The sequence below is a fragment of the Crocodylus siamensis genome, chromosome 9 (assembly GCF_052110815.1).
Source record: "Crocodylus siamensis isolate JL-2025a chromosome 9, ASM5211081v1, whole genome shotgun sequence".
Taxonomy (NCBI): domain Eukaryota; kingdom Metazoa; phylum Chordata; order Crocodylia; family Crocodylidae; genus Crocodylus; species Crocodylus siamensis.
In genome coordinates, this window is record NC_143403.1 from 48283106 (window position 1) to 48309960 (window position 26855).

The 26855-nt window shown below is 45.4% G+C and overlaps 1 protein-coding gene across 3 annotated transcripts in view; it reads right to left on the reverse strand.

Annotated features, from left to right (window-relative positions):
- Positions 1–26855, reverse strand: part of OSBP2 (oxysterol binding protein 2) — a 341188-nt gene that overhangs the window by 258994 nt on the left and 55339 nt on the right. Inside the window, exons 1-3 of one of the 3 annotated variants that reach the window (XM_090061929.1) lie at positions 18719–18834; positions 15903–16111; positions 11193–11282 (exon numbers count right to left, since the gene is read on the reverse strand). In XM_090061929.1, the coding sequence (XP_089918055.1) occupies positions 11193–11282; positions 15903–16098 (286 nt within the window). In that variant the 5' untranslated portion in view covers positions 16099–16111; positions 18719–18834. Of the gene's footprint in view, positions 1–11192; positions 11283–15902; positions 16112–18718; positions 18835–26855 lie in introns of those variants that run through there. The other 2 variants (XM_090061927.1, XM_090061928.1) reach the window with 2 other exon arrangements.

Genomic DNA, 26855 nt, shown 5'->3' on the forward strand with positions numbered 1-26855 from the left:
TTGAATCAATAATAGAAAAGTGGCAATGCATTCAGCTGCTCACTAAACCCTCATTAGGGCTAGGGACAGACATTCAAAAAGCTGGAACCTGCATTGATTAAATCTTTGCAGGTTAATCTAATCTGCCTAGGCTGGTCTGTAACAATACAGACATTCCCTCCGGACTGAGGAACTGGACTGAGGAGGGGGGGCATGGCCAGCTTGGGCTAAACTGGCCAGAGAGAGGGTTCATTCCCCACTCCCTGTCCGACCAGCAGGGACCTGAGCAGGGTCTGCCAGGCACTCCCCATTCACTGCTGCAGCGAGGGGCTGGCATGGCACCTGAGGCAGAGGGGGCTGGGAGGGAGGTTATTCCCCACTCTATCCCCAAGGGATTGCAGCCGGGTCTGCCCGTCCCAACTGCCACCACCACCGCTTACTCCCTGCCTGGGGCAAGTGGCAGAATAAGCCCCCTCCTGTCCCCTTTGCTGTACACTGGAGGGAGGGGGAATAACCCCAGTCCCCACCCTTGCTCCCCTGCCCCAAGAGGCTCTTAATACAGTTTATGTGTAATGTCTGTCCCTAACCTAAAAGGGCAATGTGTATATACACCAGTTCCAGGATATCTTGTTCTGGAACAAACACAGCCACCTTGTCTAGGAAGAAATGCAGTGTTTGTTTCTAGTATTACTTTCATTTAAAACAGCATGCCCTCCTTATAAAGCTTGTATCCTCTGACTGGATATTCTACGTAGGATTAAAAAAATCTGCAAGCCAAAGTTCATTGCCTTCTTCTCCCAGAGACAGATGTAGAATTAAAGTTGTTACCTAAAGGAAACTGACTGCACAGAAGGAAGGAGAAAAATCTGACCTGGGTTAACTAAGAGGGTTGTGCAAAACTGAGAAAAAATGCAAAAACTTTCAGAATTTCATTTTGGGTGATTGCCCAAAGGTAAAGTCTGGTAAAGACAGAACATTTTATAAAATGGAGCTTTTGCTTTTAGCAAAAAGATGAAGTTCTACATGCTTGAATGCGATGCTAGTTCACCAGGTATAATTTAAAACATAATGTGTTTGCATTCTAAAGATGGGGCTGAATGAAAACGATGCCACTTACTAAAACACAATTCAATTTGTGCACGCACACACACACACACACACACATATACTCAATACCCCCCAGACTAACTCCATACTATTTTGCAGATAATACCAGACAAGTTTCTATCATTTTAAAAACACATAGTATCTTGTATTCTGGCAGGTTTATACTTACGTAAGTTCTATACCGTCTTGTAGTATTATAAATTCCCTTCCATCTGAACTATATTATTAACTAACTAGCAGTCCCATTGCACGTATATACCTTTCAGTCAACAACACAGCCCTCCTTCAGTACAGCTTAGAGGATGAGGCAATCAGTTACTGAGATATCTTAGATATGAACTAAGGTGGACTTTACATGTTAGTTTCCAGCATTATATTCTGCTGAAATGTTTAATCTGTAGCAAAGAATCTTATGTAGTACAACAGATACTGCATAATTGATATCAGACTATATAACAAGTTTGATATTAAATAATTATTTGGGAAATTTATAATGTAATTAAAATGGCTAAGAAAATGAAAATTTTGAAGTATAGACTGAAAACTGAAGGTTTACAGAAAGTAAAGAAAAATGACTTTTTTCTTTGGATGTGATATTACAAAGTAGATCTGAAAGATTCCCTCTTCTCTTTCACTTTATAACACCCCAAAAAGGGGGTTGTTCTGTTTTTTTACACCTAAAACGTGGCTCTTGCTTGCTCTGAAGATAGAGACAATTTGGTAAAATTGGACAGCAGAAAAGCCAAGAGAGTAAAGAGATGAGTAGAATGAGAGAAGTTTTAGATCAGACTGTTTACAATACTGTGTTTTTAAAATTTGTTTCTGTTAATGCTTATTTACCAAAAATTCACTAGTTAGTAGCTGAAATTAAAAGATGCACTGATTAATTATTCAAATCTTCCCCTGCCCTCAACACCTTTGATTAAGGTGAGAGATTTTAATGATGCTTTGACACAACCCGGGACTTTAACAGAAGAAAAAAGGGAAGACTAGACTTCAGGCCTGCAGTTCATTGAATTAGGTATGCAGTCACAATATAAGCTACCAGCTTAGCAAGAGACTTGGAAAATCTTCCCTCACTCTGAGCCCCGTTCAGTCAGATACTTCATATCAGAGACTGAGGAATGTGAAATATGCAGTACCAATAGGAAGAAAAGGTTCTTTGGGTAAATGTAAGAGTGACTCTCCCTACGCCTGAAGAAGGATGTTTGTGCCCGAAAGCTTGTAAAGAACAATTTTTTCCAGCTATTTAGTTGGTCTGATAAGAGACATCACATTTACCCAAAGAACCTTGTCTGCCTATGTCCTTAGGTCAACATGGCTATAACTAACACCCCAGTAACCAATGATCATTTTAAAATCAAAACATTCCTAATGCACTTTCGGTATAATAAATGCTGTACATGGAACACATGAAATAGAAGGGAAATGTGACTGGCACTCATTTAGGATGACCTAAGTAATTTGCCTGGGCTATTCCAAATTGACGTCGATAAATCCTCTTTACAGTGCTGTTGCCATCAATCTCCTGAATGCAGCTTTTGTCTGACACTGTGTTTTAGGGACTGAAAACCAAACAGGAATCTGATCACTAGCATATTCATAAATGAGGCTATACATCCTAAAATAAAATCACCTTACAAGGGTCAGTTATGCAGGAGATATTGCCAACGGTGAGGCTTGCAGCTCCACTAATGACATTAAATGTGGCTAGGGTAGGTTTCCTTTCTGTCAAGGACTAATAAGCAGCCTGTAGGATCAGAGTCTTTTCTGGCTACAGTCCTAGAAAGCATGCCAAATAGAGTAATGCAAATACTTGTCATTGGGGACATAATAGGAGATACGAAAACCCGGATGGCCAACACATACACGAAGTATTCAGTATTCTAGGGTTTTTCGGGTTTTTGTTCTTTTGTTCGTGGGGAGAGGGTTCAGAACTCTAGTCCAAGTGAATTAAGAAAACCTACTTCAGTAAAGCAAGAAATATGCAAAATCTCCTCAGTGCTGTCCAACATAGCAAGGCCCATGGTAGAAAAGAAACTATGTTGGGAGTATGCATGCTCCACATTACTGGTGCATCATGCCATACCTTTGGCTGGCAACGCTCCAGTGGGGTAAGCTACTGTGTTCTCCCACCGCACAGGTTGCAGCGCAAGACAGCAGCAAAACAGAGACAAACAATCCGTCTATGTTGCAACTTAACAGGGAAACAGGCAAGAGAGGCCATCATGATTAAGTGCGTTTGTAGAGAAGAGCAGAAGTGAGCAGCAGAAGGCACTGAAAGAAAATAGGAATAGTTTAAAAAATATAAATTAAACAAACAAACAAACAAAAACCCATTTCAGTAGTTTTCTCAGCTAAACTTTTCATGGCAGCAGCTCCTGGTACAAGCAACAGCAACAGACTTTACACCAGGACCTTCCAATGCTGGGATCAATAAAGATGATTAAAGGAATAAGAAAGTAATGAATGCTGAGCTATAAACTATTTCAGAGGGTAATGAATGCATCTTCATACATATGCTCTATAGACAGAGGGTAAAACATAGACTTAATAACAAAACACCATGCCGGGAGAGAGATGGGAAAAAGGAACATAACCATTTCTAAATGGGTGGAGAAAGGGAATGTATTTTAATATAGGTCTGACAGGAGCTGGAGACTGCAATCTCATTTCTTCTGTTGTTAGCAGCACAGCTGAGAATAGAGGGGTGACAACGGCAAGGATTGTCAAAAGAGGAGACAATTACAGTACAGAGAGAACTAGATAATGCCACCCAATCAAGAGCTACAAAGAAGGATTCATAAGCGCTAAGGGCAGAGAACTTTTCAGTTGTCTGATGACATCAGATTCCCAATTTTAAAATACAGTGAACATCAAATGCTTCAATGTTAGAAAAGTGCCTAAGGTAAACAAAGCAACTGTAGTGCAATCAACATCACAGTAATTACAGAAAAAGTTTAGAAACAAGGGACCCTCTTGAAAAGTCTTAGCTGGTAAATACAGGAGCAGCTACAGATTGCTTTGCATCTGCCTTTACAATCTAAGATGCTGCAACAGTGGAACATATATATTTAAGTATTTACTTATTTTTATACAATCAAAATAGTTAAACTAAGAGTATTTTTGACTGAGAACTGCCTAGTGGGCCCAAGAGTTGCCTGGAAAATTGTGGAAAGAATGGAAGACTAGTGGCTTCTCAGTAAGCATTTTCATTCCCCGGAGTTGTGTGGGTCCCCTCCTATCCCTCATAGCAGCAGAAATCCCATTTGATGAGCCAGAGTAGAGGAAGACAGAAATGCCGTGGTTCCATATATTTCTTTGCTCTCCGCCTTCTCTATGTGCACCCCAAATTGCTGCTCTTCTACTCCACCCTTTTCCATATTTTGCATCAATAGCAACATATTAAAACACCTGAGAAATTCCTATCCAATACACTTCTTTAAATGAAGGTCATTTCCATTTAAAAGAGTAAATAAACATGACCAACATTAATTAAACCAACAATAAACTCCATACCAGCCTTCCAAAAGAGCCATCATTACACCAGATGACCTCCAGCCTGTTTTCCCAGCAGTTTTCCTGATATTCAAATCCTCATGATTACATGCTCTGACATTAGCCACCATAATTTCTGTATCAGAAACTGCTGCTTCATATGTCTATAAACAAAGGTGTCAAATCTGTCAGGCTGAATCCAGAACGCAGGCTTCTCACAGGCCAGACCCAGATTGTGGGACCCTCCTGTGGGCTACACAACCTGCAAGCAGTAGCATTAATCCCTGTAGCTGCCAGAGTCACTGTTTCACCATGCCTCCCAAACTCAAGGAGTTAGCATTGCTGTTACTTGCTTCTCCTTTTCCATCAGTCTTCATAGCTGGCCCCCAGACTTTCAGTATCCGGCCCACAAGAGGTGTGTGTAAGAAGCACTATGAGCCAGACAACCCAACTCCATGTACCAAATCTGGGCCAACTACCATATGTTTGACTCCTCTGGTCTATAGGGAATGCGTCACAAACTTGCAGAAGCTGAAGTGTGGAGTTGGACCTGTAAACTGCAGATGGTTCTAGGGAGTCTGTGGTGGAGTACAGTGGGAGTCTTGGAAAACCAGTATGGTTCATACATGAATACTGGCTTAACTGGTGAGTTTCTGCATGGAGCAGAATTGTAATGCACTTGGTCAACCTGAAATCTATACTCTGTGCACACTGGCAATGTAATGTTTTTACTCTAGCACCACAAGAATGCTTCCCTTTATTTTCCTTCACAAACCCTAGCCCTGGGAGTGCATTTTAATTCTGCACTGTCACAGAGTCAGGAGCAGGGAATCCAAAACTCAAGTTATAAGGATATCAGCCAGTCAGTCATCAACTAGCCCAGGCTTGTTCTCTGTTACATGTTTCCTAGTACTTGTAATAAAGTAATAACTAACCTCCAGAGATATTAAGAATAGCTTTCCATTCCTCTCTTAGCTTTGTAATTCTATTAAAAAAATTATTCTGTTGGTCTCAAGTTTTGTGCCGCAAAAGTCTATGGACCTATTTATCATCCAGGTATAGCTTAACCATTTTAACATTTTCCCATTATTTTTCCAAGGAAAGAAACTAAACTTACCAGATGGCAAACCACCAAGAGTGGTAAACTTTCCAAAAGCATATTTCTGGCATCCAGTCTTCTATTACCCTTTGCATTCCACAATTCATTGCCCATTATGCAATAGGTTTGTTAGTTAATCCCCTTCAGACGTTACGACTTGTTTTGTTCATTTTTATGTATGCCCTTTAACTGCTCTTTATCAACAGATCCTTTAATATGTCCTTGCAATTCTTCATTTCCTTGCAATGAAGGCAAGAGTTCAACAACTCAGTATGTTCAGGGTGCATCTCCCCTTATTTTCTCTCTAGTCTTCCTATCAGCAAAAATGGGGAAGACATCTTATCCTGGTTGTTACAAAAACAAAACATGTTTACTTCCAGGAAAAGAGAACACTAACTCATATTTGATGTCATGTCGGGAAATATTAAAATCCTACTCCCAAAAACCAGATGAGCCAGTACTGTATTGTTCAGTATAAGAAACAGTTACAATGTGAAATGCTGTAGGAGTTTCAGGATTGGCAGAATGTTAGCGTTTTTAAAAGGAATTAGAGGGTTTTATATAATTCTAGATTAGCAGATCAGACTGTCAGTGATCTAAACAAAACAGACAAGATGAACAGCAGGGTTATTCCCCATGTATGAAACAAGCATGGTTTTATTCAAGTATATTCTATCTTAAGATAGGACTCTTCTTCTTTTTCAAGTTCAATCCAAGAGATGAGGGCATCTGCAAACAATTGCTGATTTCCGGTTCCTGAGGCAGAACATCTAAATCTGCTTTTTATAAACTAGCAGTAGCATTTCAGCCACTGAACTAACTGTCTCTCTCTCTCGTAGATATCAAGAACTAAAATGTACCCAGTGACAAAAGGGGCCTCAGAACCACTACCTTCAGCCATGAAACACTTGGATTCTCCTGCACAAGGAAGCTCACATAGGTGCAAGAAAGCTGGCACTGGTTATAGGCTCACCTTCACGTCCAATAGGAAAAAGAAAACGGAACCAATTCTACAGGGGCTGGAATCAGACTCAACACTGAACAACAACTGCTAGCCTGGAATCCCATACGAATTCCATTTCCATCTCCAACAGAAACAAGGGATGCATTAAACCTGATGTCATTAACCTCCAATGTTTCCTGCAGTTAGGATGAGAGCTCTTCTTTCAAAAACATAACAGAACATTGAAACTGTATTTCCAGTCTTCCCCCCCAGCCTGGAATAAAACATATTTCACTACTATAGGGCTCTGGATACAAGGGTGAAGGGGTGCAGGGTGCAGGGCTCAGGTCATGTTCCTGTTAATCCTTCCAGTCAAAGGAAAGGGGCCAGGCAGGAGCGGTTGCATCCTACAGATCAATACATGGCTGCGCAAGTGGTGTCGCCAGCAGGGCTTTGGCTTCTTTGACCATGTGATGTTGTTCCAGGAAGAAGGATCGCTGGAAAAAGATGGGATCTACCTGATAAAGAGAGGGAAGAGCATCTTCGCTAACCTAGTGACAAGGGCTTTAAACTAGGCTCGCTGTGAGATGGAGACCAAAGCCCTGAGGTAAGTGGGGAAGCAGAAGACCTGGAGGAAAAGCAAGAAGGAGGTGCCAAGAGAAGACGTACTCTCATACGTCCTGAGAAATCAGGGCAATTGACTAGTTACCTCGGGTCTCTGTACACAAATGTACGGAGCCTGGGAAACAAGATGGAAGAACCAAAAGTCCTTGCAGTCACCAAACTGTGATGTGATTGGAATAACAGAGACTTGGTGGGAGCTCGCATGACTGGAGCACTGTCATGGATGGGTTCAAACTGTTCAGGAAGGACAGGCAGGGGAGAAGAGGAGGAGGAGTTCCGCTGTATGATTGCTCAGAGCTCCACTATGAAACTGGAGATAGGCCTATTGAGAGTCTCTGGGTTAAGGAAAGAGGGGAAAAGCAACAAAGGTGATGCTATGGTGGGTGTCTGCTACAGACTACCAGACCAGGAGGAAGTGGTGGATGAGGCTTTCTTCAAACAGCTGGCACAAGTTTCCCCATAACAAGACCTGGTTCTCATGGGGGACGACAATCATCCTGACAGCTGCTGCGAGGCCACTACAGCAGTGTGCAGGAAATCCAGGAAGATTTTGGAGTGTGTCAAGGACAACTTCCTGGTGCAAGTGCTGCAGCAGCCAACTAGGGGCCGTGCTCTTCTTGACCTGCTGCTCATAAACAGGGAAGAATTGGTGGGCAATGTAGTAGTGGATAGCAAATTGGGCAGCAGTGACCAGGAGATGATTGAGTTCAGGATCCTGAAGAAAGGAAAGCAGCAGAGTAAGAACCCAGGACTTCAGAAAAGCAGGCTTTGACTTGCTCAGGAAACTCACAGGCAGGATCCCCTGGGAAGCCAGAGAGGAATCCAGCAGGAGAGCTAATTGTACTTTAAAGAAGCCTTATGAAGAGTGCAGGAACAAAACATCCCAATGACCAGGAAGACCAGCAAGTATGGTAGAAGTCCAGTTTCGCTTAGCAGGGAACTCTTCAGTAAACTAAATCAGAAAAAGGAAACTTATCAGAAGTAGAAACTTGTACAAATAACTAGGGAAGAATATAAGAGCATTGCTTGGCCATGCAGGGATGAAGTCAGGAAGGCCAAAGCACAACCGGAGTTGCTGCTAGCAAGGGATCTGAAGGGGAACAAGAAGGGTTTCTAGAAGTATGTTGGTAGCAAGAGGAGGATCAGGGAAAGTGTGGGTCCCCCACTGAATGGGGGAGGCAAACTTGAGACAGAGGATGCAGAAAAGGCTGAAGTGTTCAATACCTTTTTCGCCTCAGTCTTCACAGGCAAGGTCAGCTCTCAGACTACGTCACCGGACAGCACAGTTCGGGGAGAAGGTGAGCAGCCAATAGTGGCAAAAGAACAGGTTAGAAAATATTTAGAAAAGCTGGACATATACAAGACCATGGGGCTGGATGGGATGCACCCAGGAGTGCTCAGGGAGTTGAACTGATGCGACTGCAGAGCCATTGGCCACCATCTCTGACAACTAATAGTGATCAGGAGAGGTCCCAAATTATTGGAAAGGGCAAACATAGTGCCCACACTTAAGAAAGGGAAGAAGAAGGATCCAGGGAGCTATAGAACAGTCAGTCTCACCTCGGTCCCTGGAAAAATTATGAAGCAGATCCTCAAGGAATCCATTTCTAAGCAGTTGGAGAAGGTGGCGATTAGGAAAAGTCATCATGGATTCACCAAGGGCAAGTCATGCCTGACCAACCTGACTGCCTTCTATGATGAGATGACTGACTCTGTAGACATGAGGAGACCAGTGGATGTGATACACCCTGATTTTAGCAAGGCTTCTGACAGTCTCCCACAACATTCTTGCAGGCAAGCTAAGGAAGTATGGGCTGGATGAATGGACTGTAAGGTGGACAGAAAACTGAATGGAGCATCGGGATCAGAGGTAAAAATCAAAGGCTGTGTCTAGTTGGCAACTGGTATCAAGTGGAGTGCCCTAGGGGTTGGTCCGGGGGCCGTTTTTGTTCAATGATTTCATCAATGACCTGGAAGATGGCATAGATGTGCACCCTCAGCAAGTCTGCAGATGACACCAAGCTGGGGGGTGTAGTAGATATGCTGGAGAGTAGGGCTAGGATTCAGTGACATAGGATTGGGCCAAAAGAAATCTCATGAGGTTCAACAGAGGACGGCCACTTGTATGGATAGGGGCCTGCAGGCAAAGCCCTACAAGGAGAGATCGAGGCTTCTGATAAGAAGCCTTATAACTGACATCAGGAGGCACTACTTCGCAGTCAGGGCAGCTAGGATCTGGAACCAACTTCCAAGGGAAGTGGTGCTCACTCCTACCCTGGGGGTCTTCAAAAGGAGGTAATCACCTGGCTGGGGTCGTTTGACCCCAGATTTCTTTCTTTCCTGCCCATGGCAGGGGGTCGGACTTGATGATCTGCTCAGGTCCCTTCCAATCCTACTAACTATGAAACTATGACCCTAGAATCTATGAATCTAAGGAGCAATGGTCTCAAGTTGCAGAAACAGAAGTTTAGGTTAGATATTAAGAAGAATTTTCTCACTAGGATGGTAGTAAAGCACTGGAACAGGCTACTGAGAGAGCCTGTGTAATCTCCATCTTTGGAGGGTTTTAAGATCCGGCTAAACCAGGCTTTGGCTAAGACAATCTAGTTAGGGATGGTCCTGCTTTGAACAGGGGGTTGGCCTAGATGACCTTCTGAGGTCCCTTCCAACCCTAATTTTCTATGATTCTATGCTATGGAGAGAAAAAGAAAATGAGGAAGAAAAGAAATTAGAAATTTCTTTAAGAGAGAATCTCCTATACAGTAAAGCGCCAGAAGGACAGAACTGCTATCACATAGTTCCATGCAGAAAGCAAAAACTCAGGCACAAGGAAAAGAAAACTATCTGAGTATAAGAGAAAGACAGTGACAGAGAAGTTTGATGCATTCTGCTGGAGGTGTTTCTAATACACCTATCACTATATTCTTAAATAGTCTCCTTCCACTATTCTTATCTCCAACCATTAAAGTGCAATGCCTGTATAAATGAGAAGGACAGAGTTAAAGAAGAGAGCATTGTATCCTTTGCACTGATTTCAATGGACTAACAAATTCACTTTCCTACCCAGGCATGAAGGTGGAGACCCTCACAGCTGTTACTGAATGAACCATCATGACATGGGACCAGCCTTGCTGAACACCAGCTCCTCTTCACAAGCTGCCAAGCTAAGCTTCCATGTCATATTTCATAGAAATGCCCAGTATTGCTGGATTGTGCAGAATTTGAAAGCTGCCTTGACAGGCTAAATGTAAGCTGACAAAAATACAAGGGGTGACATGAAAACAATATGGTAAAATAATACTAAAGGCTGCAATTATTCAGGACAGTGATGCAAACAGAGGGTAATTAGAAATCCTGTTATTATCAGAACAAGGATAAATTGCCATTTGTAAACAGTAATGGAAAAAACCAACCTTGGTATAAATGGGTACAGTTCTTGCTGGTTTCAGTGAAAACTAGTCACATGATAGATAAACTGGGTCTTCTAATGTTGTCATCATAAAATGTGAATTGTTTCAGATGTCTTATTTTCACTGGAATTTAAGCTCCATTCTATAGACTGAACTAAAATACAGACTCTAGTTTGTTAGCAGAACACAGGACTGAAACAGACTCACTGGACCTGTATCTAGTTTAGTGCTTGCCATCACAGGAAACCACCACATGTGATCTCGTCCATAAACTGGTCAGGTTCAAAAAGTGTCATCTTGTAATCAAAACAAACTGCCAGGAGACAGGATCCCCACAGTTTATCACTTCCATTTTCACGGATTCACTGGAGTAACCGTAGGAAACTTAATCTCTCTGACTCAGTCTCTCCATCAGTGAAATGGACTTACCTCATGGGACAGTTATAAGGCTTCAGATCAGAAAAAAGTGCTTCAAGAATCTTTCTTGAAAGATTCTCATTTGTGTCACATAACATCAATGTTGTAAACTTACCCCTTAAGTTTCTCATATAAGTAGCAAGGGATGTAGCCAGAGAATACCCATCACTGCCAGCAGGAATACTTGCATGCAACTCCCCCATATCTATGAATGAAAAATTAAAATATACTTAAATGGACTTGAGGGTTTTATTGTATATATGACAGAAGGCAAAAAAAAAATCCTCTTTGGTAACTAAAATCTCTCAAGAGCAGATGGCTCAGCACCACATACTATGCTTTTCATATATGGATTGTTAGCTTCACCATCACTGCAACAGAAGGGCACAATTTTGAATCCTCCTCCACTCTCTGATGCCTATGTATAATCTTAGTTCGAGATGAATCATATAGTAGTTTTGTTTGCTTGTTTCAAGAAAGCTACACAAAAAAAGAGCAACATGGTACCACCATTGTCAGCTACTTTCTCAGGCAGTCATCGCAGGCATTAGGTGTGGGGCTAATCTACTTTATCAACCCTATCATACATTAAACACAATCTTTTACCACCAGTCAGAAAGCCCTTGGGGTGATGTGGCCCTGAATCATCACACTTAGAGAAAGCAGTGCTTGTTCCCCTGCTCCCAGCACCTCCTAGGAATTAAAGAAAAGTGAAAAGAAGGTTTTAGATATTTCCAGAGAAGAGAGAAAGAAATAAGCAACTGTGGAATACACTCAGGACAAGTAGGCTCCTGCTACTGCACAATGAATGCATGCATTAAATCCAAACTGAGAGCAAACTACAGGCATTGGGAACAGCAGGATAGCTGTAACAAAGCCCTATTTGTAAAACATGATTAATTAAAAAGATCTGCAAACAGTGTCCATAAAAGGATAACAGTTTGCTTGCTACAGCCTACTAGCCACTAAGGGGAGACTTTCCTTGCTACTCTGAAGTATTTAAACTGAACGTACTACAGATTACTGTGAAACAAGCAAGAACGAACTGCTGTCTCTGAGGGCTATGGCCCCCAGTCTGGGCTGCTTGTTCTCTTTTATTTTTAGTTTTAGATCTTGACAAAACATGACCCATCTCTACCACTGCAAAACAGGGGTAGAGTCCTTTTCTGCGTCATGCTAAAACAGCATTTTATTTCTATTGAATCAAAGTGAACCCCACAACATGCTGACTTGCTCAAAGTACCTTTCCCAACTGTGGGGAAGCCTTAGGCCCAGTGGTCCTCCATGATCAGGAATAAATCCCTAGGGATCACTGCCTAATATCATGGAAAATTTTCAGCATCTGCGAGCTCCCTAGCTAAATATTTACACCTCATTCATCAGTAGCATCTTAAGCACTTGGGGATTTTTAGTGCTCTTCTCAAAGTATCCATTTCTCTAATGATTGCTTTTTGGGAGTTTATGTATTATAAATAAACCCAGAAACACCACTCACAAATCAATGTTTTTGTCACTAAAAAGTCTCAACAGTGCTATGGGTAATTGCGAATGCCAAGAGAAAAGCAGCAGAATCCCTTCATCTCACTCGGGGCACCTTCTCACAAACAGTGGTGCATCTGCTTGTAATCACAGTTGACATATTGGTTTGGAGTCACTCAAATGATCTTACAGGTGATTAATCTAGCATTAACTGCCCAGAGACCTATTTAACCATTTCAGCATCTCCCAGCCTCTGGAGGAGGAATAAACCTGCCTTTTTTCCCAGGCACAGACACGTACTCCACCCAGAGCCCTCCACAAAAGCTCCTCCACACACCTGGGTGCATTATAGTGTGGTATGCTCAGCATGTAATTCCCAAGGGAAACGTTTCTGCTACATTCCTAAACCAGGTTAGATATCGCCTGCCTGCAAGCCAACAGGAGAATGCTCAAGAGGTGACCTCTCCACGCAATGTACTTGCAAGATTCTCTCCAAAAGGTGGCAAAAGCCACAGAGACCACCCAGATCAGGATGATCCATGTCCTCAGTGCCTTAGTGGGCACTACCAGTTCTTGGCAGCATGGCACTACTGCATGCTTCTTGGTCTAGACTGCTCCCAGAGGCAGCCAGTGAGGGGGACCCAGACTGTATCACATGCCAAAAGAGTTCAGTGGTGTCAAATGGGATGCCATGTGCCTCTTCCTGTACAAACCAAACACATGGCTATACACTGCCCAGCCCAGCCTATACAACTGACAACCATTCACTTCCAACCAGGCCCCACAGAGCAGCTTTATATGGAGGGCTCCTTTCTTTATCACAGGGCTGGACAACTTAAGCAGCCAAGGGCCACATGCCCCACAGATCATATTAGTGGGGCCTGCAGATCACATGATCCACTGCCCTGCACCAAATGCTCAGGTGCTCCCCACCCAATGAACCCTGTGCCCTCACCTGAAGCTCCCCAGCCATGGGTTCCCCTGCTGCATTGGGCTTTTCAGACACTCCAGGTGGCAGGCTCCCCCAACACTGTAGGCTGCATTGCACTGCACCATCCCACCCACTGGGGTGGGGAAGCCAGAGGGAGAGGGAGCATGGGGACCCTGCCTGCTTCTGCAGAGCAATAGGGGGAACAGTGACCAGGCGGGAGCCCTGGGCCTACAATTTAACCCCTTCTGGGCCACATGTGGTCCACATGCAGCTAGCTGGACCACCCTGCTTTAGCAGATTTAAGGGGCACAATCCAGGATTTTGGAATAACAAAACACAGATTTCTGCACCCTCCCATGAGTCATCCTGCAATCCATTCCAGATTCTATGCAAAGACAGTTCAAGCATGGACAAAATCCCAGAAGATTAAGCTAATGTCAATCAGATACAAACCAGCTCACACCTTACCTCCATTTAAGCCCTGTTTGAAGTGCTCCAAACAGTGAACATACAGACATTCCTGGCTCAAGAAGTGCTTCAGAAATGGCTAAAGTACTTAAAAAGAGAACCTCAAAAAATGAGGAACACCTCTGAAGCACTTTCATTGGAGGAACTTCTTGAAATGTCTGTACACTCCACAGAGTGCACGAGGGAGTTGCTCGGTCATCCAGCATCTCACAGTGTTCTGCTCCCTCCCCGCCATGGGAGTGAAAGAAGAAAAGCAAGGCAAAGAGCCAGTGATCACTTTCGTGTGCTCAGCTGTCCTTGGGGGATCTCCAGAGGCCAAGAGACACGCAAGGACTCTCTCTCCAAGCCTTCAATCTCCCTAGGCTCTGGTAGCTTATGCAAGCAGACCACTAGGGGATGTCAGAGAACCAGACGATCCTCTATCATAACCCCCGGCTGAAGGGTACTGCTACTACTGTCATCATGGCAATTTTAAAGCATGGTTGAGGGTCATATATTCGTGTACCACTGAAGCTCTCTGAATTTGAAATGCTTCAGACTGGAACACAATTTGGAGCACTTCAAATGTATGTCTGTCAGCTTAAGGTTATGACACACTCGAAGTCTATTGCTGACTCCAAAACCAGAAGCAGTACATTCCTATTAGCACAGCACTACATCCCAGCTAGCAAGCCTTGCTTCTCACCAGAACTAATTAGCCTTAGTAAACTGCCATGCTAATTTACCTATACTGTTTCCATTTCCAGAGGCAGCAAATGCACAGTGGGCTTGGACTATTTCAGCCTTCTGCCATAAACATGACCCCTAAAATGTCTCGGGACCCTGAGACGCAACACAAAACTTGTGTATGTTAGGTCTAAACAAGGCACTTCCAACAAGGGAAACAGAGTACCCCAAGCTGTAGCTTGTGATGAACTAAATGGCCTGTAATGGACACTTTTCACTGACTCATCCACACTGTTCCTAACAGACCTTACGGGACTCTGCAAAACTGTTTTTAACTTTAAATCTGGGGCCCACAAACGTGTCCTATCCTCTCTAAATTAGGAGTATCCTTCATTTGCCTTATACTGCTGTGATTTCCAAAAGGTGAAACACCCAAGCTTTCACACAATATTTAGCCTAGGATCAGTGAATGACTTGCTTTTTCCAAGATTTATATTTTTCTGTCATCTTCTACGACTTGCACCTAGATTTACTGGTGGCAAAGACAAAAACATAATCCCTAAAAAGTTTTAAACTTCCAAACATTTCTAAAATCCAGTGCCTGTTATAAATATGTACTATTACTACATTTTTATATAAGTAAAGGTTTAATTGACACTTAAGTAATGCAACTGTCACAAATGCATGCTGACAAAGCCTTTATACCACACTTACAGAAGATTTTTGAGTGTATGTTTCAGCAGCTGAACTACTTTCAGATTTCATTCATCAAGAGATTATACATTGTGCAGCTATCCTAAACAGGCTATTATTAGGGCACAAACATGTTGCTCTTGCTTTTTAATATGAACTGCTGCTCCTTAGAGTCCTACTCACAGCTGTGTTTAAAGTACTTTTTGAAATATTCAAAAGCCATGATGACCAACCCACATTCTTCAGAACAAAGGCATGCAAGTCCTGCCTTTCCATTAACTATCTCAAGTTGTGCTGCTTACTAACTCATTACAAATACAGTGTACATTTACACTGGCATTATCAAGAGCTTTGTCAAAATGGCTCACTGCTGTATGCCCCAAAACCCCACACATGGCACTCTTGCATGGCACAATTGAAATCTGTCTCTTTAAAATGGATATTTACAAGCTTCACGTCCCTTACAATAGAATATATTCATCTAATAAGGTCCATTTCTCCACAGTTCAGGAGATATAACAGAAAGATTTTAATGTATAGTTACATAAATCAGCCAGTTCCACACTGGAGCGCTAATATGCACTCTACCTGACTGGTTGTTCCTCATGCGGATTGCTTTTGCTTTAGCCAGCTCTAAAGCAGTGACCCATCGTTGCCTCTCCACTTCTGAGCTTGCTTTTAGATGGTATGTCCTTCCCCCACTGGAAAGGACGATGTTACAAGAGTCTTCCGTATCAATGTGAGCTGTTGACAGGTTGATGGTTCCGCGACAGGTGTGAGCCATTTCGGCCTGTGTCCTGCATAACAACAAAAAACAAGGAACATAAATCCTCTGGATCTACATTTATATCAACTCCCCACCTCCCCACAAAAATACTGCTGCTGAACATGTACTATTTGTTGCTAATGGTGTATTATCCTGTTTTAAAAAAATTCTGTAGCAACTGCAAAGGAAATCAACCAGCTTACCAAACAGGGCTGAACTCTGAAAGCTAGGAGTTTCCCAAAAGGGAAAATAATCCAACACATACAGTTTAGAATGAAGTAGGGGTGCACCAATAGAGAATTTGAGCCAATATTGATGGCTGATTTTTAATGAGTCATATCAGCCAATACCAATCTGATTCCAATATGCAGCTGGGCAGTGTGGAGAGTGGCGTCTAGCTGGTAAGTCTGTTGTGGGGAAGGGGCGAGGGGGGAGGGAAGGGGGCAACTCAAGGATCTGCAGTGAAGGAGGGAGTGGGGCTGGGTCAGGGACAGGTACTGCACAGCCAGGGGAAGGGCAGGATGGAGCCATGAGCAGCTCATTAGTGGGGTGCGGGCAAGGGGGCGACCACAGCATGCACCTCAGGAGGGCATGGGGGGGCACGTGCCCCTGGATCTGCACACGGGATGAAGGCAGGCTGCCTCTGTGGGCTGGGACCATGGTGGCAACAGGCTCTTCCCGATGGGGAGGTGAACTTGACTGCACTTGGGATGGGTCACAGTGGTGCTGGGATGGGGACTACAGGGGGGGCTGCAGCCATGCCAAAATTTACCGTAGCCCCCCTCCCAGCACCACCGCCAGCAATCACAAGCACAGCCCAGCTCAGCCCCACACCGGGAAGAGCCCAGCACCATCCCCCTGCCTCAGCAGCTGCCTGCCCTTGCCCTGTGCACAGATCCAGGGGCACATGCCCCCCCCATGCCCTCCTGGGGTGTGTGCAGTGGCAGGGGCCACCCCCTGGACAAGCCACTCACAGCTCCATCCTGCGCTCTGCCACAGCTATACAGTACCTACCCCTATCCCAGCCTGAGCCCCACTCCCTCCCTCATCGCTGGGGCCTCAATCTGCCCCCACCCCCGATGCCCCTTCCCTCACAACAGACTTACCAGCCAGACCCAGCTGCTCTCCATGATGCTGGGCTGTGCTCCTGGCTGCCTGCATGCTGCCCTGCAGCTGCACCCATGCACGGAGCATTATAGGTCACATCAGATAAAAAAAGCCAATTGCCAATACAGTCAATTTTACTTATATCAGAGCCAACCTGATACGGGACCAAAGTATCAGTGCCCCTCTAGAATGAAGTGTTTGATCAGCTTCATAGCACAGCCATTTCCTGTTGCTTTTAATGCTTGTTTTACTGGATTTCACATGAAACTGCTCATTTTCTTATCCTGAACTCACCCCACCCCACCCCACCCCTGTTCATACTGCTGTTTCTTTCTTCACCAGTCTAATTCCTAGTGAAGTCCTTACTTCAGAGGCGGGCAATTATTTCCCACCCAACTACAACCCCGCCCCCACTGCTTCCCTACCTGCTGCTCAGAGCCAGCAGAAGACTGGGGAAGTGGATCAGGTGCTGGGGGCTGCAGCAGCCCCACCTGGAAACGGCCTGCTGAGCTCTTCTTCCCATGAGGGTGGGAGCAAGGCAACAGGGTACATTTTTGGGGCTGTGTGTAGACGTGGGTGCCTCGCTCCCAGCCTCGGGTCTGCAGGTCGTATTTCGCCCGCCCCTGCCTTACTTGCATAACTAATCTTTCTATCCCATGCCCTTTTGCTACTCTCTTGTCTAATATTTAGATTGTAAGATCATGCACACAAAGACTGCAACTCTTCCATTTGTAAAGAACCTTCTGTAGTCTTGAGTGTTACAGAAATTCATTTTCTTGCATTTAGCAATGTTGCAAAAAGTACTACTGACAATATTTTTATCCAATTCAATAGGAATACTCATATAAGTAAATGCTGTAGGCTCATCCCCAAAACTTTCATTGTTAAACTCCCAAAAAATCCACTCTTATCTCAGACACATTAATTTATCCAATCAAGGCTAAGTGACTGTGCTGGTATTAATAATTACTACAAGCCTAAAGACCAGTTTACAGAGGAGCTGAGGCCTTGTGGGGAAAGAGCCATTGATAAACATTCTTTTCTTGATAAACACCTTCTTTTATGTTATTTAGAAGTGGTATCATCCCCTATTTTGCCAGATATTGGGCTTTTGTTAGACTTAATCTGTATTTATGAAGTTTCCCATTGTTCCCAGTGCGATACTCTTGTTATGGGTGTACTATAATGTCAAGGTAACAGACTGAAGCAAAGTCGGGCTGTTTGTTCCATGGTCCAGATTTTCTATTAGGCATTTAAATTAAAGGGGTGGGGGGAGGAGAGAGAGAGAGAGAGATTTCTTGCACCCTTCTCTTTTTGATGCTACTTATGGGCTGGTTTAGTGAGCTCAGAAATGCCCATCACTGACCTCACAGCAAAGTGCACTAACCCCCAGAGTACAGGTCAGGCATTACACAGGTCCTCCTTTTTGAGGCTGAGCCAGAGTTTCTTGCATATAACAGTCTTTGGATAAAATGGATGGAAACCAAGTGCGATGGGAAAGTTTCTGATGCAGTGAAAGTAAGGGTCAAACCTAGAGCCAAAGGCTGCTCCATTTCTGGGAAATAGCCATCTCAATGAGCCACCACCCACGTCATGGTTTGTTACTCCTTCCTGGCGCCACACTGCTCCCTCACTTGGCTGCCCAGGGGACTAGCTTCAAAGAGAGCATGGGAAATTTCAGTGCAAAAGATGAATGTTTTGGAAACCTGGGAATGCACAAAAATAAGAGGTTATCAGGAAAGCATATTGCAATCGTTCTTGTAGAAGTCACTGCTCTAAAAACAGGCCGATTTATCTATTTTAAAGGTCAACTGATCATATGCAAATATAGACATGGATACATGGAGTCATAAAGGAATCAACATACGAAAAATGTGATGCTGTTCCATGTAGAAGCATCCATAACACAAAGATAAACACCTCATTAATCAATTAGACCACAGATAGCATCCAAAATGCTTTTTAAAAAAATCTAATAAAACTTACACCTCTCCAGCTGTATTATGCTATATGAAGGAGGCAGGGCTGGGTGAGGGGGGGAAGAGATAGGGTCTCCAGATTCCCGCAGCAGAATAGTTCAGTGTTTCCTCCCAACCTTTTCCATCCACGGCACACTTACACGGCTTTTTCCATCCCACGGCACACTAGCCAAACATGAAACGGGGGTGGGGAGGAGGGGAGAGGCGAGCAGCCGAACATGGAGTGGGGGTTCAGTCAGCGGCCAGATGCAGAGCGGGGAGGGGTATCAACGCAGGGCAGCAGCAGTGGTGGAAAGTTTTTCTGGAAAGTTATCTTGTCATCTTATACCTCATATTTAATCTCCCTTTCCCCTCTTCAGTGCCATTATCCTTTTCTTGTGCACATACTTCTATTGCTCAGTTGTCCTCTTTTTCCCTGCACACACAATAGTCAAACAAATTTTCCAGCTACCTGAAGGATCCCCAGAAGCACCGGTGCATTAAGTGTCCAAAATGCCATTGATACTCAATAGATTTGGATTCCCTTGGATTACCAGCTATTATATCAACATAATATCATATTATATTAGATTTTATTATATTATTTTATTTGCATGATATTTTTGCTGGCTTCTCAGGGAGGGATTTTCAAAAGCACCTGAGGGCGTTGACAGATGTGCAGGCCCCCACTCTAACTCATGACTCTTTACATGAAGCACCATGAGTCAGAGTGCCCACCCCTCCACCCCCCGAACCAACAGATGCTTACCTGTTGGGCCAGTGGGGGTACACAGGAACTGAGCTTGCCTGCAGGAGCCAGCCCAAGGAGCCGTCCCTCTCCCCCAGCCTTGTCCCCTCACTCCCAGATCCACAGCTGTCTATAGCTGTCTTTCTAGACTTCAGCAAGGCCTCTGACACCGTCTCCCACCCCATCCTCATTAAAAAACTAGGCGACTGTGGCACTGATGCCTACACAGTCAGATGGATTGCAGATTGGCTCAAGGGTCGTACTTAGAGGGTGGTGTGGACGGGTCATATTCGACCTGGGGGGAAGTGGGCAGTGGAGGCCCCCAGGGCTCAGTCCTTGGGCCTGCGCTGTTCAATTTCTTCATCAGTGATTTGGACTATGGGGTGAAATGCAACCTGTTTAAATTCGCTGATGATATCAAAATTTGGGGTAAGGTGAGCATGCTAGTAGGGAGGGAAAGATTCCAGCAAGATCTGAATAGGTTACAGGAGTGGGCTGACATAAACAGGATGTGTTTCAATACTGACAAGTGCAGGGTGCTGCACTTGGGCAGTAGAAACCAGCAGCACACTTATAGAATGGGAAACTCCCTTCTTGAGAGCACAGAGGCAGAAAGAGATCTTGGAGTCATTACTGACTCCAAGATGAACATGGGCCGACAACGCGAAGTCACGGTTGGCAGGGCTAACCAGACCTTGTCGTGCATCCACAGGTGCATCTCAAGTAGAGCCAGGGAGGTGATCCTCCCCCTCTGTGCGACACTGGTCAGGCCACAGCTGGGGTACTGCATCCAGTTCTGTGCGCCCCATTTCAGGAGGGATGAGGACAACATCGAAAGGATCCAGAGGAGAGCCACCCGCATGATCCAGGGACTACAGGGCAGACCCTACACTGAAAGACCGTGGGACCTAAACCTGTTCAGCCTTCACAAGAGAAGGCTATGGGGGGACCTGGTGACTGTCTATAAACTCACTAGGGGGGACCAGAAGGGTTTGGGGGAGACACTGTTTCCCTAGCGCCCCCTGGCATGACCAGGAACAACGGACACAAATTATTGGAGAGTAGGTTTAGATTAGACATCCGCAAGAACTACTTCACTGTCAAGGCAGCTAGGAGCTGGAACCAACTTCCAAGGGAAGTGGTGCTGGCTCCTACCCTGGGGATCTTTAAGAAGAGGCTTGGTGCCTACCTGGCTGGACTCATTTGAGTCCAGTTTTTTCTCCCTCCCAGGCAGGGGGCCAGACTTGAAGATGGACATGATCCCTTCTGACCCGACTTCTATGATTCTGTGACAGGAGGGGAGGGGCAGGAGGAGCAAGCAGCTGGCTGGGGTTTGCCCAGCCTGAGCTCTGGGGAGAGGGAGCAGTAATTGAAGGGTTCCCATCCACCTACCCCCACCCCTCCAGCTCCGACCAGGCAAACCCCAACCAGCAACTCGCTCCCCCTCCTGCCTCCCCCCCACCCCCCCCCAGACAGCCCTGGGAGTGATTGCATCACACATTAATCCTAGGGAATACAAGTCCCCTAAGGTGCTCTGAAGTGGAGCACCTTCATTGGATCCATCATTTGACAAGGATTAATCTGTTGCACAATCAACCACTTTAAAAGCACTCTGCAGCCATACATGTGTATTATGGCATGGCAGTAGAACACTTTCAGGGGGCCAACTGCATGACAAATGTAACTTGGCTGCATCCTAAGTGTCTCAGAGTTCAAGTTCTACTTCAAGTCATGCCTAAGTCACTCAGATATTTTCAAAATCCACCCTGTCAGCATCTGAAGTGTTTCCTTCAATACATGCAGGCAACTAGATAAAAATAATGGTTTTTAAAGTCCTCTTTGCTCTTCATTGCAAGACAAAGTGTACTGGAAATTAGAGACCTGGATGTGTACAGGTTCTCCTAAATAAAAGGGCAAACACAGTAACCGGATCACTGCTTGGAAATCACAGAGTTAACAACTCTGCTCTTTAAGCCCCCTCATTAGGGGTGCACCGACAGAGACTTTGCGGGCCGATACGGATAGTTGATATTTAAGGAGGCATATAGGTGGATACCGATCCACTTTCCAGTATAGCTGCCTCCACCTGGTAAGTCTGTGGTGGTGGAAGGGGATGGTGGATGGAAAGGGGAACAGAGAGGCAGATCAACGCTCCCTGTGATGAGGGAGGAAGCAGGGGCAGGCACGGCCCAAGGCTCTTCTTGGTGGGTGCAGGGCTCTTTTTCGGCAAAAGCTGGGCTCAGAGGGGGCACCAGCAGCACTGGAAGGATGCTGCATCCACCCCAAATTTTGCTGCATCTCTGCTCCCAATGGCACTGCCAGCCTCTCTCCCTGCATAGCGCTGGTTCAACGCCCCACCTCCACCCACATGCCAGAAAGAGCCGGGGCTGCACTGCACAGATGCACTGGCACTAGGAGTGGAGCTGCAGCAAAATTTTGGGTGAATGTAGCATCCTCCCAGCGCTGCTGGAACCCGCTCCATGCCCAGCCCCCGTCTAGAAGAGCCCTGAGTGGCCCCAACTTGCAGCCCACCCCAGGCAAATCCGGGAGGGGGCACACACCCCCCCATGCCCTCTCAGGGTGCATGTAGTAGAGGAAGCCACCCCCCCTTAGCTGCAGCTCCACCACACACCCCAACCCATCTGGGCAGTGTCTGCCCCTGCCCCCTCCATCACCACAGGGGGCATTGATCTGCCTCCCTCACGCCCCTTCCCTCCCCTCTTCCCCTTCCACCACAATGGATTTACCAACTGGAGGCAGCTTTCCAAGCTACTGGTTCTGCTCCTTACTGCCCGAGGCTGTGCTGCAGCTGCGTGCAGCACAGGCATTTATTGGCCAAATTAATGGCTCCATTGGGACGATTTCCAATACAGCCAATTTTCTTTATATCAGTACCAATCCAATATCAGACCAATGTATCAGTGCACCTCTACCCCTCATATACTATTCTGTTCTGTTCCTTTTCTGTTTTTCTCTATATTGTTATCCTCTGAACGTATATATACCTCAAAATGAGGAAGCCACCTCAGACTCCATATTCCAAGTAAAGATGTGCCACAGTCAGAGCTGATCTGAGCAGGGTGCGGGGCCTGGGGCAAATCAACCCACACCCCTCCGATCCCAGATCTGAATAAGCTGCTGCGGCCATTGACCCCAGCAGTGGTGGCAGGGGGGGTCGCGAATGGCTGGACACGAAGCAAGTGGCAGCAGTGCAGTCACCGCAGCACTCTGCCCAGCTCCACAAGGCCCCCCAAAGCACGGGGCCTGGGGCAATCTCCCCAATTCGCTCAACCTAAGGGACGGCCTTGGCCACAGTCATTACGGTCAATACACATATTTTCAATCTTTAATTTTTCCTACTTCACCTAGGTATTCTATACGTTTCTTGAACTGCTGCTCTTTGAGCAGGTGCTTTCACATGGCAAGCCAAGTCTCTCAACCCTTATGAACTGAGTGTACTCAGAGCCAGTCAACATTTATGCATATAAATTATATTTGCACTACATTAAAGTAGCCAAAAACTACTCCCATTACATTTTTACCTGTAAGTAAACTGCCCTATTCCACTACATATTATAATCCCTTTCATAACTAATCAAACTCCATCTTAAAACAAATTATGTTTTTACAGCCTCTATTCCTATTGGAAAGCTGTTCTAGAACCTCAGCTACCTGATTGGAAGAAAACTTCTCATGCAAACCCTGAATTTATTCACAGCCAGTTTGTTCTTGTGCTAACACCATCCTTTAGTTTCAACAGTTCTTCTGTACCTTGGTGTTTACATCCCGATGTACTTATAGACAGCAGTCATATCTACTTTCAGACTTCATTTCAATAAACTAGCCAAGCTCTTCTAGTCTCATCTCATAAGTAGGACCCTACCAAATTTGCAATTTCCACCTGTCAATCTCCAGGGAAGGGCTGGACTTCTGGGGCTCTTCAGCCAATCAGAGGCATGGGGGGAGAGGGGTGGGGAGGAAGGTGCTGTGCTGTGCAGTGAAAATAGCAACCGGTGCTGTAATCGGATTGCAAAACTGGGAGGCAACTGCCATGAATCTGGTAGGTCTCTACTTGTAACAGAACATAGGCCCGTTAGTCTTACCTCGGTCCTGGGGAAACTCTTTGAGAAAATTATCCAGGAGCACATCTGCGAGGGACCAGCAGGGTAGATTATGCTTAGGGGCAACCAACATGGGTTCATTAGAGGCAGGTCCTGTCAAACCAACCTGGTGGCCTTCTACAACCAGGTCACAAAATCCTTGGACACAGGTGTCGCAGTAGACATAGTCTTTCTGGACTTTAGGAAGGCCTTTGACACTGTCTCTCACCTCATTTTCAATAAAAAATTAGGCAACTGTGGTGTCGATGCCTACACAGTCAGATGGGTCACAAATTGGCTGGAGGGCCGCACCCAGAGAGTGGTGGTGGATGGGTCATTTTCGACCTGGAGGGATGTGGGCAGTGGGGTTCCGCAGGGCTTGGCCCTCGGGCCCACACTGTTCAACTTCTTCATCAGTGACTTGGACAAGGGAGTGAAAAACACCTTGTTCAAATTCACGTATGCCACTAAGATGTGGGGAGAAGCGGGCATGCTAGAGGAGAGGGACAGGCTGCAGCTAGAACTGGACAGGTTACAGGGGCGAGCGGATGAGAACAGGATGGGTTTCAACACTGACAAGTGCAAGGTATTGCACCTGGGGAGGAAGAACCAGAACCATACCTACAGGTTGGGGAACTCCCTTCTTGTCAGCACAGAGGCAGAAAAGGATCTTGGAGTCACTATGGATTCCAGGATGAACATGGGCCGCCAACGTGAGGACACAGTCAGGAAAGGTAACCGCACCTTGTCATGAATCCACAGATTCATCATGAGCAGGTCCAAGGAGGTGATCCTTCCCCTCTATGCGACATTGGTCAGGCTGCAGTTGGAGTACTGCACCCAGTTCTGGGCGCTGCACTTCAGGAGGGATGTGGCCAGCATCAAGAGGGTCCGGAGGAGGGCCATCCACATGATCTGGGGGCAGCAGGGTAGGCCCTATGAGTAGAAGCTAAGGGACCTGAACCTGTTGAGCCTCCACAAGAGAAGGTTGAGAGGGGATCTGGTGGCCATCTATAAGCTTGCTAAGGGGGACCAGCAAGCAATGGGAGAGCCGCTGTTCTCCCAAGCACTACCAGGAGTAACAAGGAATAATGGCCGTAAGTTGACTGAAAGTAGATTCAAGCTAGCTATCAGGAGGCACTACTTCACTGTCAGGGCAGCTAGGAGCTAGAACCAACTTCCAAGGGAAGTGGTGCTCACTCCTACCCTGGGGGTCTTCAAAAGGAGGCTAGATAATCACCTATCCAGGATCATTTGACCCCAGCTTTCTTTCCTGCCCACGGCAGGAGGTCGGACTTGATGATCTGCTCAGGTCCCTTCCGACCCTACCAACTATGAAATATGAAACATCTATTCATTCCATTGATCATCCTCATAACCCTCCTTTGTACACGTTCCAGATTAACCTCAACTTTCTTGAACATAGGTGACTAGAACTGAATGCGTTACTTCAGCTGGGATTTCACCAGTGTTTTACACAATGGCTTTAACACTTTCCTATTTCTACTGGAAGACAGCCTAAGGTCACAGCTATCTTTTTCACAGCCTTATCACACCAGTGAGTCTCATTCATCCCCCAATCAGCTACGTACACAATTCTCCTTTTCTGTTGTTCTCAACTAATGAGCTCCCAGTTTACAGCAGAAAACTGTTATTAAACCAAAAGCACATGACCTTATACTATATCCAGTTCTTTCTATGACATTCTGATCCTTCATTTTATGAACAATGCTCTTCAACTTTGTCATCAGCAACTTTCATTAGAACATGTGTATTTTATTTTTTTTTTGCCAGGGTCATTAAAGGATGGGGAATCAACTGGAAGAACTAGAAGATCAAGTACAAGCACAGCAGTATGCTCTAATTAGGATAAAGATAAACCACTATGATCTAATTGGGATAAACTGAGACTTGGTGAGTGGGTAGTTTAAGATTGCAGTACCGGCATGGATCGTTATACCTTGCTCAGCCCAAACAGAGGAAAACAGGAGGCAACATTTTTTTTATAGATTTCATAGACATTAGGGCTGGAAGGGACATCGGAAGATCATCGAGTCCAGCCCCCTGCCCATGGGGCAGAAAGTCAGCTGGGGTTATAGGATCCCAGCAAGATAAGCATTTAATTATTTATCGAAGGTGTTCAATGTAGGCACTTGAACCACCTCCGCTGGCAGACTGTTCCAGACCTTGGGGGCTCGGACAGTAAAGAAATTCTTCCTTATGTCCAGCCTGAAACGGTCTAGCAGTAGTTTATAACCATTCTACCTCGTCATCCCTTGGGGCGCTCTGGTGAAAAAACGCTCCCCCAGATACTGGTGGTCATCCCTGATAAACTTATAGTTGGCCATCAGCTAGTAAAGTGACAAAAATGACCTCTGAGCCTGCGCTTTTCCAAGCTAAAGAGCCCCATAGCTCTCAGCCTGTCATCGTAAGGTCTGTTTTCCTGACCTTTGATCATGGGCATGGCTCTTCTCTCAACTCTCTCAAGCTTCTCCACATCCTTATTGAATTGTGGGGCCCAAAAACTGGATGCAGTACTCCAGCCGTGGCCTCACTAAGGCCAAGTACCAGGGGAGAATGACGTCCTGGGATTTGCTTGAGAAGCATCTATGGATGCAAGCCAGCATTTTCGTCCCTTTACTAGCTGCAGCATCGCATTGAAGGCTCATGTTCATCTTGTGGTCAATGATGACCCCCAAGTCTCTTTCTTCTGTAGTGCTAGCCAGCAAAGCACTGCCAAACCTATAAGGATGCTGCAGGTTTTTCCTCCCAAGGTGGAGAACCTTGCATTTTTCAGTGTTAAACACCATCAGGTTCTCGTCTGCCCATTTGCTGAGCCTGTCAGGTCAGCCTGGATCACCC